At 42.1% G+C, this 14,968-nt stretch overlaps 1 protein-coding gene across 2 annotated transcripts in view; it reads left to right on the top strand.

The window, feature by feature from the left end:
• Positions 1-8,415: 8,415 nt before the first annotated feature.
• The window catches only part of PLOD2 (procollagen-lysine,2-oxoglutarate 5-dioxygenase 2), a 54,936-nt gene continuing 48,383 nt past the window's right edge, over positions 8,416-14,968 (top strand). For both annotated transcript variants that reach the window (XM_068145558.1, XM_068145559.1), the window contains exon 1: positions 8,416-8,749. In XM_068145558.1, coding sequence (XP_068001659.1) covers positions 8,650-8,749 — 100 coding nt within the window. In that variant the 5' untranslated portion in view covers positions 8,416-8,649. The remainder of the gene's footprint in view (positions 8,750-14,968) is intronic.

Genomic DNA, 14,968 nt, shown 5'->3' with positions numbered 1-14,968 from the left:
GTTGCATGAGTATATTTGAGTATATTTGAATAGAAGTGAAGAAGCAGCATCTTGAGGATGAGGACACATAAAAGGGGAAACAATGTGAAAGTGACTGGTATAATGGCTATTTTTTTGTTATTCATAATTTGTATCAAATTATCTGGTTAGAAACAATTTAGTAGCTTCACACAAATGTTTGCATAGCCTTTTAAAGCAGCGTAACAAGAGTAGTATTACTACTTCCCCCCCCCCCCCCCCCCCCCCCCCCATTCAAGTGTAAAAATTCCACTCTGGGAAACTGAATGCAAGAATAAGTGATATTGATAAGCTCCACTATATGTGGGGAGCAGTACAGTTGAGCCATAGTGAGTGCTGCAGGCCTTATTTCAGTAGAATTATGAATTCTAGAGGCAGAATGTAAGCGCAATGAGACAGTCATATTAATAAGACTTTCCTGTAATGGTTTGCAGAGGTGATACTTTGCTAGGTAGCTGCCTGCCAGAGTCAGATATAGTGGCTATAATGTTTTCCTTACTTCTTTTCAAATAATGTTGTTAACATGTAAATATCTCAGAGGCAAGAATATCCTTACATTGGTACAGAGATATGAAGAAAGGGAACTTGTGTTTGCCCCTTTCCTTTGTTATGACAACAGGATGGCTTTTACCTGGTCATATATTAGGAGCAGCCTGGGGATGAGTGCTCTGTGCCCATCAAGTTTCCCCCCTCCCTTAAGTTCCCTGGACTACTGCCTGCCTGCACAGTTTATCTAAGGACACTGTTAGGTTGAGGATTCTCATTTTTACTCTCCTAAACCCTACAAAAGTGATTTTAGCTACAGCCTTATAACTGTGCATATTCTCTTGATGGAATGAAGAAAAGCTGAGGAAGTGGGAAGAGCAGAACAAGACAGTGACCCAGGCTTGTCAACATTTGATGCTCAGGCTGTGTACAATTTTGGCCACTTTATTAGTTCTGGTTGGAATCTTACAAGGAGCATTGCTGGGTTACCTGGTACTCCTGCTATTTATTCATCATGATGTTCCTCTTCATTTCGGAGGAGGTCACTTCCACTGCCGCCTTCTGATACATCAAGTTTGTTTAGTTTTCTTTAAATAGGAAGGAATTTAATTCCATCACATTCCCTAATGTAGAATCAATCTGTATGTTGCCTTGAACAGCACAGGTTTTGGATTATCTGGAAGTGAAGCAGCCAGATCACTTCTGAAACTACCCTCCTAACGCCTAGACTACCGGAGCAAGATGTACTGCCAATGTTAGGTTTTGCCAATCTTGACAAGTCATCAGAATTTTCTCAGCTAGATGCTTCGTCTTTCTGAGCATCCAAGCTAAAGAAGTATAAACTGCAGTCTCTAAGAAATCATTCCAAATATTCAAAGTAGCCATCCTTCTGGCTTCTGTTGAGTGATGTACTAAAAAATTAATTAAATTTCAAAGTCTTTTGAGAAAAGCCCTCCTGAGGTTCTGTTGAAAGTTCTCATTGTATTCCAGTCACTCCCTGACCAGCAGATAGGTAAGTCTTAAATGCAGAGCAGATCACAGTTATCAAATTTTTGCTGCTATTCAAAGCTTGCCTCCTCTGTGCCCCTTCGTGTGTAAGCTGAGAATAGTCAAGCTCCCAACTTTAAAAGGCGGCACACATGCTTTTGCTCATGGGTTTAAGAAGTACAATCAAGAAGAAGCATCCAAACTGAATGTATTCCACACAGCCTGAAAACTAAAACTTTTTCATTGCTTCAATAAACTTCTAGCCATATTAGTGCTAAAGCTACAAATCTGATCTCATCTCACACCCTAGCAGTCACTAAGTGATTAAATCTCCTAGTGTGGGTTAGCAGTTGTGAGCCCTGCTCTGCAGAGAGTTTTCTAGTAGTGATATGAATGTAATCACCTTCATATCCCTTTTTACTAAATAGAACTATGTGCACATGCAATGCAAGATGGAGAGGAGGATGAGGGAAAACCCAACCAAAACAAAGCAAACAAAGCTCTCAAAGGCAGTGTTTAGCTCCTAAAATATTCCTAAGCTTGAAAGCACATTCTCCTGACTCACTCCAAAGATTTTCTTGCTTTCTTGCTTCTCTCAGGGACACTGCTCACAACCTCAGCTTTCCTGGTAACTGTATTTAACTGTTCATTTAAAGGTAGTATTTTTACTTTCCATGCCTTGTTTTTATTGGCTGCCAACTCTTTTTCCCTATAAAAGGTTTTCTTGTCAAGAGGCAAAATAGTTAGGTATTGCAAAGCCATATGATATTTTGACCAACCAGACAGCCACTAAATTAAGTAACATTTGTGGCTCAGCTTTTCCTCACCTTTCCTGTGGCTGCCTTTTCATGCAATGCCTGTTGAAAAATGGAACTTAGAAGGCTCTGTGCAAGGGGACTTTAGCAGCAGCAAAATAATGGGCATCCCATCTCCTTTCTTTCTCAAATCCAGCACTCCAGAAATGCTGCCAGAAGTTGTTCCGGGGCCATCTGGGATTTCTCATTTAGATCATACAGGAAGTAGGAAATAAGACTAACTTAACAACAATTTTGCTGCAAATCAAATGAAATTACTGAAAAGATCTACCTGTCAAAATTGGGTTTTGTCAGACAGCAGTTTATATTTACCATATACAAGTTGGGTGGAATGAGATCATTGCGGACAGACGGAACAGCCATAAAACTCCCAGAGCAAGGGCAGGAAAAGAAATTTCAACCCAAACCATTGCAGTAGCAGCAAATATGAAAACTGATGTCTTCCCTTAGGGGAATACTTGTGGGACATGCTCCTCTGCTCCAGCGGTTTTCCCAAATTGCCACTCTAGGAGTCTCCACTAGGCTTCTGAAATCACAGAAATTGTAGGCTTTAGGGCAAGTGCTCTAAAACAGATACTGACCTTCCCGTCTCTACTGGTCACACACGTGACACACTCAGTCTGTTTAATACCACAGGCTGACTTCAGAGAACATTTTTTACATTATGATGGTTTGTTGACTTGGACACAAATGCTCACGTAGACTCCCAGCTTCAGACAATTCCATAAACCCATTTTCCCACTAGTTCCTATTAATCCTGCAGTAAATGTTCAAAATAATATTTTAGTCAATTTTTCTTCAGTGTCAGTTCCTTTTCCATTATATGCTTTTCTGCATCCCTAAGCTGTAACAAAAGCAAGACTTTAAATTAGCCATTTCGACTAACTGTACATTTCAACAGCTCTCATCTAAGGCTCTGGGAAGCATTTTATAGTTTACTGGGTGATAGGAGTGAAATCTTTACAAGATCAACCCCGATCAACAGGGTTTACAAGATACACTCCGCAGGATTTAATTCTCAGTTTATTGTGCCTATATAAATATTTGTGAAAATGAATGCAATGAAAGCAAAAAATGGAGATCAGACCTTCGTATCCACCAGAAGCAGTGATGGAGGTCTAAAGCACTGGGTCTAAGGCCAGATCAGTGGTATTTATTCTCTTATGATGCTCACTGACAGAATGGGACATTGCGGCTGGAGCAATCATGTCATAAATACCAAATGATGGATCACAGACAAAAACTTAGCACGGCTTTGCATGGGCACTCCTGTCTTGCTGCTTAGTGTCAGTAAAGGAATGTAACTCTCCTTGTAATTTCAAAGCCACTCAGTCAATCTCTTGAGTAATTGTGGGATAACAGCTGATTATACCCTGGAAATTCTCCCTAACACTATTAATCTTTTGCTCATATTGGCTGTTTATAACTATCATGATAAATGAGTGAATAAAGCAAAGTAATTTCTGATTGGGTGGCGTGGGAAAGAAACTATGACTGTACCCCAAAGGATTAACTTGACTCCCAGCAGTGAAAGTTGCTGAGCATCCGCTGAAATCGGTGGGGTCTCAGCACCCCTGAGGAGCGCTGTGCAGATCTTGGCAGTGGGCTAGATCACACCCATAATAACAAGACTGGGGCAGCAACTCAAAGAAATGTTCTTGTTGAAGCTGAGGATAAATTAAAGGGAGGCAACCAAAGAGAAACTATTTTCAGACAGCGAGAGTAGAATTTCAGTAACATTTAGCTTGATTTCTTGGAAATCAAATGTCTATGGAAGAATTCTAATTAAGGTTGAACGTCTTAAGCGGTTCTTATTAAAGGCTTCTATACGCAAAGGCAGGCAATGTGCTGCATGTTTTAATGCTGTATTATTCCCAGATGGGCCTTTACATTAATATTGATGTAGTTTTGAAAAAATATACATACTTCTTTGTTTTTTTCTAAATTCTAGTTTAGTTCTCATGTTTCATTGGCTTGAGATCAAATTAAAATGGCCATGAGCATCTGAACAAAATCTATCTGAAGAACATTTTTTTTCCCTATGGCTGAGAAGGGATTTTTAAGCTTTCTATTACTTTGGAAGGTCAATTTCTATTAGTATTATTCTATGACAAGCTTTTACTTTCAGGTACCACTGACATATAAACTACTGCTATACCTTTAATTCATCATTCAGAACCAGTATTTTATTTCTATGAGTTAGACAAGGTAAATCAATTAAGTGAAAAAAAAAACCCCAAGAAGTATGACTTACTAACTCTAAGGTGGTTTAATAATCTAACCCCAAAGCTGAACTAAGGATTTCTGTTTTGAAATAATAAATTAGATCAGTGATATAATTAATGAGGACCAAAACTTGTATTTAATTCGATAGCTTTTATACACTTGATCACAGGGCTATGGTATTACCACTGTAACACAAAGGGAGGACAAATTTTATGAAACAAGAAAAATATTTGAGGGGATGAGCTAGGATAGAATGGGACAGGAATTTACTTTTTCTCTTCATGACAAATGAATAATGACTGCTGCTGTTGAAAATGGGGAATGGCTGAGTTCCTGTGACTAACATTACTCCATTTTAGCATCTAAGGGAAGGTATTCTAGTGGGGCTCTACAATAAAATAGATTTTAAGGCCTAGATGCAAGGTGAGATGAATTCAAGGACAGGCCAAGCACAGCAGGCTGTGTTCCTAAAGACAGTGAAATGAGGAGTAGTTAGAACATGTGAGAAAGGTTTCTTACAAGAAGCTTCTGTAGTTTAGAAGGCAAATTCCTATGACAGGACCTAGCTCTGGCTGGTTGCAGTGATGGGCTAGTGATGCAATGAACTATGTCGGTTTCCATTCCATGTGGCCCTAGCTATATGCTTCCTGAAAGGTAAAACTGTTAGTGGTTTGGGGAAGATGGAAGTTGCCAACCCCTTTATGATTTCTTGTAGATAATTAGGAAAGAGACAGGGAAAAGGGAGTTAGGCAGATACAGACAGGGAGGTACTGAGGCTGCAAAAGAACTATCTAGACTTCTGAGGAAAAGGCACTGAAGGAATGCAGATTGCTAACAATTCCGGAAGCTGTTGTCTCCTGCAGAGATCCTGTAGAATTTTGCCCAAATATCTGCCAGCTGAATTCCATATAGTATTGCTGATCTGTTGAAAATGCACTGGGTCTGAATATAGAAAAAAAAGTTTGGTGACTGATTGTGAGGTTAAAGAAAATCAATTTTCATGGAGACTTTCTAAAGTGAGGACGGATTGCAGTTGCTCCTTTTTGAACTTGCTCACTATTGCTGGGATCGCAGGACAAGAACACTTGGGCTCTCACGTTCAGAGCCCCACAACTAACACTAATGAACTCCCTCCCTTCCTTCATGGCTACTTAACCAAACTGAGTCATTGCCTTGTTGCAGAGGAGAAGGAAGGTTTTATTCTTTATGAAAAAGGCTTGATAAAGTCAAAAGTCAAAGAAGAAATTAGTGACAACAGCAAGAACATGAGACTGTTTCTTGGGACACTTGTACGAATTGTTTATGGAGTTAAACTCTGTAGTATAGTGTGCACACATGACACATTATGTTGTTACTTCAATTTATCTTGATTTGACAGTAAATTCTTATTTAGCAGTTCAGAGATTTAAGTGTTGAGTACACTACAACTAATACAATACTAAAGCAGCTTGCAACAGCACCAGGAGGGCTGAAGACCCTGCAACCACCAGTTCAGGCCTTGAAGTTGATATTTCTGGACAAAAATAGCATTTCTAACCCAAATGTCTGTGGAGGCAGGGTGAGAGAGAGCCCATGGGTGCTGTGCAGCTGGCAGACCTCAGTTGTGAAGTTTCAGAAGTATTTTCCCTTCCATCAGCCAGTGTCTGAGTGAAGCCTCTGGGGATAGGAGATGTTTTGGCTAAGTCTGTCACTTTGAAAGCAGTGTTTCAGATAGCTTTCAGCTCTGTTTTCTCTCTCAGGCATAGCTTGCATTTTCTAAGAACAGTTGAAAATGAAATCAGCTTTCAAAAGACTAAGGCAAATGACAAGAAAATGAAAAAGTTTCTGGTAAAATCTAGGCTTGCACTTACAGGTGTGAGCTGTATTTTTATCACCATTCCCTCAACCCACTTGTCTCATACATTAGAAATCAGGATTTGCCAGCTATTGCCTCTTCTCTCATTGTTGCATATTTACAACTTTCTTTCACTAATTCTCTTCATTCTTCCCCATTACTGTTTGCATGTACTTTTAGATAACAAAATGCCTCTTAAGGTTTCTATTGGATGCTCCCTCCCCTTTATGCCCCTTGGTTTCACCTAACAGTGTTACTTCAGGGCCTGTGTATTATTCTCTGATGAAACTACCTGCTGCTTCTGAAAGAGGTGTCTATGTATGTGACACTCAGTTGCTGATTTTACCCTCAATTCTCAGGGCTGTATTTTCATCTGCTTCCCATCCCATCTGTGGGAGCTGTGACATCATCTCCATGGTATTCTGAAATGATGCCCAACAGCCCCATCTTTTCCCGCTCAAGACTTTATTGGAGTAATTTGTTGTTTCTTTCATGGCTAATGGTATTGTGTTCTACATGTGTCTGGCAATTTAATTTCTTCTTGATGAGTTCCTGGTTTTCCAGCTTTGTAATTACACTTTCTTTGTGTCTCCAAGTATAGGTGCTACTGTTAAGCTCTTCTGGATCCAAGATGAGGTTTGATCTGTTGAGGATTTCTTTTACAATGCTTGTCTTTCTCTTTTCTACCTTAAAACTATGGCAATAGTACAGTAACTACTTTTTTCTATCTTCATTTTTCGTAGGCTAAATTTCTTATTTGAAAACTTGAACTTGTTTTTAAAACACATGAAGACAAAAGTACTTGCAGATGGTCTTGCTCCTTTTCAGCTAATGCAGTCTACATATCTGTGTAAGCTGATTCAAAGCAATAGTGCTGGTTTTTAGAAAAGTGAGGAGAGGCCATTAACAGACACATGCATAAAATGTGTTCATACTGCCTGTGTTCAAAAGATAGTTGTTTTCTGGTGAATCTCTGTATGCCTGAGAGAGGTGTCAGGGGAAAAGTAGGTCATGAGTAATTGCCCATGAATGGAAGAGTCTTTTCAGTTTACCCTATAGCTGACAACTGCAGCTTCATCGCTGCATTTTCAGTATTTCCCATCTGCTGCTTTCCTGAGTCTAGGACTTCCTTGGGACTGAGGACTTAGTCCTTTCTTTGGTTTGCTCTACCTCTCTCCCTGCTGTCTGTGCTCTACCTGGTCCAGAATGAGCGCTCCCAATTAACCACAAAAGCATCTGGGCACATAATGTAGGATCTGATTTCTGCTCTGGGTTACAACCAAAGCATGCAGCTCTTACAGTTGCAGTAGCCAATGTCAAGTCATTTTTATTTTTTTTCCCCTTCCCTTCCAATATGGCTCTAAATAAAAGCACATCTGTTAGGCCGATAGAGACATTTAGGATAAAAAATTAGGTGTCTATTTGATGATTGTATTAGGTAGATTTCAGATACATGAATTCTGCTTTCAGCACTAATTTTTGGTCCTTTGGTCCTCAAATATTATTTCCAAGGTGTAAATCCACACTGATTCCAATAGGCTGCCATCTGCTTTTATAATTTTACATTACTTTTAACCACTTAAGGTATTGCTTACAGTATTTTTTTTCTTCTAATCTTTGTTTTGCAAGAGGAAAGAGTGGAGGTGGGTCAGTAACATTTCCTGTCACGGTGTCTTCAGTAATTTGGTGATTTAGTGTGTGCTTCTTTAATGATGAAAGTGTACCAGTTTCGTGTGTTAAGATTAGGCAAACAAACGGTGTTCCTTTATGAAGATCTGAATGGTTAAAGGATGGGACGTTTGACATCGTTCCCAGCCAGGTCAGATGTGCAGCGTGGTCCCAATGCCGACAGCGCTATGCCCGTCGAGCCGAGCCAGACTCGGCCCGAGGCTGCCGGGCCCGCACCGACCCGCTCCGCTTCATCTCCGCCGCAGCAGCAGCAGGCGAGCCTCCGCAGCGCCACACACCTATGGCGGAGGCCGAGGCGGGGCTTGGCCACACGTCCCTCCCCCGGCGGCGGCAGCAGCGTGCACCCGGGAGTAGTAGCCACAAGCAGCTCCTGTTGCGCCGCCGGGTGCCCCTGCTGCCCGGGTCCTCCCACTGCCGTATAAAGCCTGGGGCAGGCGCCGGCGCCCTTCGTTCCTACCCGCAGCGGAGGAAGGAGAGGGCCCCGGGGTGCGGCGGCTCCTCAGATACCGGTTTTCACTCTCATTTACCCCGCCCCCCTCTCGGGGGCTGGCGGCGCGGGGAGCGGCGGCAGGCCAGCGGGTGTGGAGGGGGAACATGGCGTGGAGCGGCTGCCGGCCGCCGCGCCTCCTCCTGCCGCTGCTGCTGGCCATGGCGTTGCTGGTCGCGGCGGAGGAGCGGCGCCCCGGGCCCGCAGGTGAGGCACGGGGCGGTGTGGGGGTTGGGGGTGCGATGGCGGAGCCCCACGGCCCCGCCGCCTGTGGAAGCCGCATTTGGGCGCGGCATGGGTGGCTGCGGCGGGGATGCGCTGCCGGCCAGTACCGTCTCCTTTGTGCTTGCCGGCTCGGTGACGCTCACCAGGAGAGGAGAACCCTCCCGGCTCCTATGCAGGGGCTGGGAACCACTGCTTTCTCCCTTTATTAAGCCCCGTCCCAAACCCCCTTTTCCGCCCCTCACTTTAAAATGCCGCTCTGGGCGCCGGAGCGGGAGGGGGCTGCGGCGCTGGCTTGAGCTGGGCTATCCAGGTTGCCCTCGAAAGGAACCGCTGGCTGGAAGTGTTTTAATCCCACGGAGTGAGTCATACAGAAATAGATGCATAACCCTCCCTGAAAAAGGAAATAGTCCTTAATGGGAAATGAGTCCTGACTTTCTCATTATCCCCTCCTTACCCTCCGCTTTTCTTTCCCTGATACAAGGTGGAGATGAATCTGTTCTTCCAAGGCTGGGAAAAGCATAGCGTCATTTTGTTTCTTCCCTGATGTGTAGCAACCACCGATAAAGTTTCCTACTTATTGCAGAACATAGCTGAAGACTTCGGTGCCCGTTCTCGTCCCGCAGAGGCTTGCTTGCTCTTTGCTCATTGTATTTTGTAGTCCCTTTAACTTCAGGGAGACAGAAGTTTTATCTCCAGCATGTAAAATACAAGAATGCATCCAGCATAGTTTCTTCAGGGAGAGGTGGCCAAGCGCACGTATGTCCGACTACATGCCAAAACATATTTCTTGTGCTAATAGCATTTTAGAATTTCTACTTCTGACTTCTATTTTAGGCATACAAAGATATTTCATCCCACTAGATTATTACCACATGATTCTTTCTTGGCATGCTTACCCGAGAGTATAATCAAGTTATTTTTAATGTCTAGCTTAATTTTCTTCCAGTGTACAGAAGGAAGCCCCTTTGTCTGAGAAGCAAGTTTTGTCAGCAAGTTCTATTTTTAGTAGGAAAACTGCTGACTTGGCTGATAACTACTATAAAATATTATTTTCCTTTTATTTTTGAAGAAAGGTGTTGATGAATACCAGACTTCAGTTTCTTGACACTTCATGCAGCTTGGCGTGAAGCAGTACTCAAAGACATAATTTGCTTGTCGCATTTCAAAGCAGTCTGTTAGTATTGTTTGCTTCAGAAGTAAGCTGTAACAAGAGTGCCTGGAACTGATTCCCGAGCTTTATTTTTAATATGACTTTACTTGTAAAGGCTTGGAAAAGTTCTACCAAGAGAACTGCCTGTTGCACAGCAGTTGTTGCTTGAGCAGTGAGCAGTCAGCACAGCCCTGTGGCAAACCATGTTTGCAGAAATGGCTCCTGTGCTCCTTTGCCTCAGCTTTGTGTTTCAAGCAGTCAGAGAAGAGCATTGTTGAGCTGTGCAGATACAAAAGTTTATTGTGTTAACAGTTAAAGTATTTCTTGTACCCTCTATTTGCTGCATGCATGTTGCTTATCTTGTAATGCAGTCTAGGACGTGCAGAGAGCAAGTGGAAAAGATATTTGTCATTGTAGAGGCAGACACTGATCTTGGCAACAGATGTAAATTATGTTCCCACCTAAAATATTTTATTGGTCATTTGTTCTCATGGGAATGGTTTCATCACCTTTGAGTTTGTTCCCTACAGCAGCTGTAGAGACTTGGCTGGCTGCTGTGTGGCTGTGCTGAAATGTTGGGAGTCACAGGTTTTAACGGTGTCAAATGGGCAGATTTTGAGGTGAGCCCCATGGTATGTTGCTGACTGTGTGCTCCTGAAATGTAAGGGGTGGGAGGATGGGTCATGAGGGGGTTTGTTGTGGAGAGGTCCCTGGCGATGTGGGTGGCTTTACAGAGCCAGGCTGGCTGGGAGATGTGGGCAGCCTAGCAGGCTGTGGAAGCCAGCAAGCCAGCAGGCTTTCCTCCACCCCAGTGACCATTAAATGCTGGGCAGAAATGCTTGAAGCAGTAATTTCTGTCTGGGCTAGCTGTGTAAGGACACATTTGGAGATGCAAGATGTACTGTTGCCTTTTCTGGGGGGAGCTCAACCAAAATGATCACTGTGATTGATAGGTCTTTCCCTCTGAGGCACCTGTGGAGTGCAAACAAGGGAATTAGGTAATTTAACCAATTGAATGTGCTTACTAAAAGTGATGATAGCCTGCTTTGGTGTGAAGGAGAGGCCATGGAGTGCAGTGCTCTATGCTTGCATCCATCTCTTTGCCCAGTTTTCTGTTTCTTTATTTCTCTACTGGTGCTGCATTTTCTCATCTATTACTACGTTGTCTAAAACTGCTGTATAAGCTTGTGTTGAGGGAAAAAAAACCTTTAGGTCTCTTGGGAGTTTTGTGTCATTTTTGTGAGGACTGTATGAAAAAGCTGCTACCTGCCTCTTAGAGGTGAGAGAACAATGAGGCAGAGAACAATGTACTCTGCACCTGACTCAGAAGGAAGCAGCATTTGGTGTACCTGTGTCCCCAGGGATACCATCACTCTGACTTTCTGGGGTTTATCCAGGAATGCATGTAGCATTTGTGTGCACCACTTAAAATAGCTCCCACATACTTTAGACTCCAGTTCTGAAATAAATGGTGAATAACAAGCAGTGTGTGGTAGGTGGAGTGTGTGTTTGGAAATTACTTAAAAATAAGCAAACATGGCTGTGGGGGTGCAAAGAACCAAAGTCATCCTTCTGTCATTTTTTTTCCCCTTGAAAACACTTGTTCTTGAAGACACCCTAAGTTGGCTGTCTTGAGTTCTTTGTGGCAACTAGTTTAGAGGCTGCACAATACCAGTCTCTGTTGCAAAAGAGGAAAAAAAAAGTAGACTCATTTTTGGCCAGGCTGTTCATCTTTCCTAAGGAAATAGGAAGGGAATAATCAAGTCGTGTAGGTAGACCACAGTGGGGGGATGTCATGTTGCTTCTCTGTGATATGCAGTGGTATTGGATAAGATCTCTGCAACTTTGACTGTGAAATACGTTTCAAATTAAAGCAGGAAAAAGTAAAGCAGTTGTGACATTTATCAGCAGTATTTGATGCTGTAAATTGCAGTACAAGAGGCTGTGGAATAACCACCATGGTTCTCCCACTCAGGGAGATTTTTGTGTGAAACTTATTCCTGTCAAGAATCTGAACTAAGAGATTATTTCTCAGTTTTCTTTGTATTAGTAGCATATACTGGAGAGTAATGATTTGCTTCTGAGTTCCTGTGTGTTGTTTTTTTCTCACTACTGATTTCTTAAGCAGAAGTGACTTGGTCGTTTCATGTTGAAGTGTTTAGTTTGTTGAATTTTAAAGCTGATATATGCAGTATTTGTAATTAATACAAGTGAACTGTAAGGGGGGAAAAAATAGAGCCAGAAAAATGCTAAACAAAAATGGCATTGGGATTTAAGTGCCATTCCTCTGAGAATGAGTTATGTACCTGTGGATCGTAGTATTAGTGCACTGAAGGAGCCCAGTAGGGGTTTCTGCTGAAATCAGCTGTGCAGAAAATAATCAGTATCTCATAGAATTACTCTTTAATAAAATGTTTTGTACTTTCCCCCTCAAAAAAAGTAAAAATGCACTGTTTACCTCTAGTTTTGTAGTTCACATGAAACTTTTATCCAGCAGAAGTGTTCCCTTCGGCTATCCTTGTAAGTAGTTCATTAATTCTAGCTTTACGTTAATGTAAAGCAACTGTATGTGTGTTGGATCAGAATTGGTCTATAAACCTAATATCTGAACTTTCTGGGTTGAGTGTTTGATCTTAAAAGCATCTTTAAATGTGTCTTATGTGATATGTCACAGTGTCTTGTGTCAGAAGTAGGACAGATGTTTTCAGTGCTCCTTCGTGATTGGAAGGATTGAGTTGTTCAAGGCAGGGCACTCCTTGTATCTTGCACATACGGAATTTAAGTTGCTTGCTCACACAGAAGAGGGATATTGGAACAGGACAGGTTTTTTTCTTTCCAGGTTTGTGTGGCTTGCATTTCTGTTTGGAGCATTTTGCATGTCCATTATCTGGACATAGGGCCAGATGTGAACCTGTAGGGCAGATTTTTTTCAAATGAACTGACCAGTTGGGATGTTGGTGTCTACTGACAACATGAACCATGGTGTTTGCATGAAGAACAGTGAACACTTCTTCAGGATTGCTCCAGTTCTGGCTCCAGTGTCTTGTCTTTTTTTTTTTTAAGCAAAGACTAGTTTAAGGAGAAGCTGTTATTGCAAATCTTAGCTGCTAAGTTTCATTGATGGCTTGATTAGCTGTTAGAAAGCAGGCTTTAACAATGCCTGGTGCTGTGTGACTGCTTCTGTTTAAACAGCTGGATTTCTAAACAATAGCTTAAGAAGAGGCATGCTCTTCTCTAGATACATATTTATGAGAGAGACAGAGAGGGCAAGTCCATGAAAAGGCAGAAGCTGAGTAAACTTTCTCACTTAGACAGCTGATGTTAATTGTGTCCCACTCTCAGCTGCACAGCCCTGATGACAGTTTATAGCGGGGCCATCCAATTGGCATGTTCAAACAAGACCAGTCTGTGCCATGACTCCATCCACTCCCGCTCTCAAGAAGATTTTTGTGGTTTGATTGGTATCTAGACACTCATAAACAGCTGTAACCTGATCTGTTCTCCACTTCTCAGGAAGTTAGGCAGCTCTCCTTCAAGGAGTTGCTTCACGCATGGCAATGATGTCATTGACTGACTGTTGATTTAAATTTTTTTCTTATCTGGGAAATAAGGAACATATCTTTGCTTTACTGATTCATTAAACAGGGTCTCATCCAAATCCAGTGAAGCTGGTGGAAAAAGTCCTGACTACTGCTGCTTAAAATCTGGTTTTGTTGAACTATCAAAATGAGGAAATCATGTGTTAGGAGGAGTGCAGCCTGAGCACTGGCCAGTGCTGCACCCGGGACTGGCACGGGTGATTGATGAGTGCACATACAGGTCTTAATGAGCTCTTGTTGAGTGCATGTTCAATACTACTAAATTAAAAGAAAGTAATTTAATTGCAGAGACTGAATCAACTTTCAAATGTTTTGTGAAATCAGTTGTCTATTTAATAGTGGCAGCAACTGCTGATCTTTGTCTTGAAGTGTGTGTATATATATATATACATATACAAAGATTAATTACACAGATATAATCTGTGGGTTTTTATTTTTTGTTTTGTTTTTGAACTAGCTCAATTCAGCAGCTGATTTCCATGTAATGATTTTAGATGTTGTATCTGAGATCAGAAATGATGTGGTAAAAGGCAGGCATTAAGCAGCAGCTCAGTAGGCTCGCTGTTTGAGTCAGTACACGTGGAAGAGGGAAATGCTCGTTCACATCCCTGTGGGCTGTGACTTAAAACAAGAGAATTTCTTAGCATGAGAAGTCCTCACTAGCTTCATAAACTTCAGATTCTGAAATGCACAATTGCTGTAGCACTGTTCACCTCTTCATAAACAGATTTAGATGGCAGATATTTAACAGTAATGAGGCTCGCTCCTTGGAAAACGTCAATTTGGATTCAGTTAGCAGGAAAAAATGAATTGCAATGAACCGCCCCCCCCCCCCCCCAAATCAAACAGAATTGAAAACTTTAGTGTCCTGTCCAAGCCCTGTATGCTAGCAGATACTAATCTAACATAAATGATATATTATGAGAAAATTCAGAGCACCTCTTGAATAGAATAGAATAAACCAGGTTGGAAGAGACCTTCAAGATCGTGTCCAACCTATCATCCAACACCACCTAATCAACTAACCCATGCAACCAAGCACCCTGTCAAGTCTCCTCCTGAACACCTTGCTTAATATAAGCATACATTTCTGCTAGCCCAGCTTCTTTGCTCCTTTAAAACATGAGAAGATGGAAGGCCCTCTAACAGGTGACACTTACTGGGCTGAGGAGGTTGCAACATTCCCAGCTATGCAAAGGAACTGAAAGTGGCAAATTTTACTTTCTTTTTACATTCTGAAAACTTCCTGTCTGTACTAGTTCCATTCAGTGGCTCAGGATGTTGTTGGGACTTTTGATACCGGTAATTACTTCTCTGTAACATCAGCAAGGTCTACTTAGAGGGACAGAGGAAGGATTATCCACAGAGAGCCCGTGCATTCAGCCTCCCTTGATAACCACAAGTGCCAGTTGTGGTCCTAAATTGTTTGCAGCAGTTTAAAGGCAGCAGTAA

This window comes from Melanerpes formicivorus, unplaced genomic scaffold (genome assembly GCF_026170545.1).
Source record: "Melanerpes formicivorus ecotype bairdi unplaced genomic scaffold, bMelFor1.0.p_v2 SCAF_12, whole genome shotgun sequence".
Classification (NCBI taxonomy): domain Eukaryota; kingdom Metazoa; phylum Chordata; class Aves; order Piciformes; family Picidae; genus Melanerpes; species Melanerpes formicivorus.
Note: the sequence above shows the minus strand (reverse complement) of the source record. Positions and strands in the feature narration are given on the sequence as shown.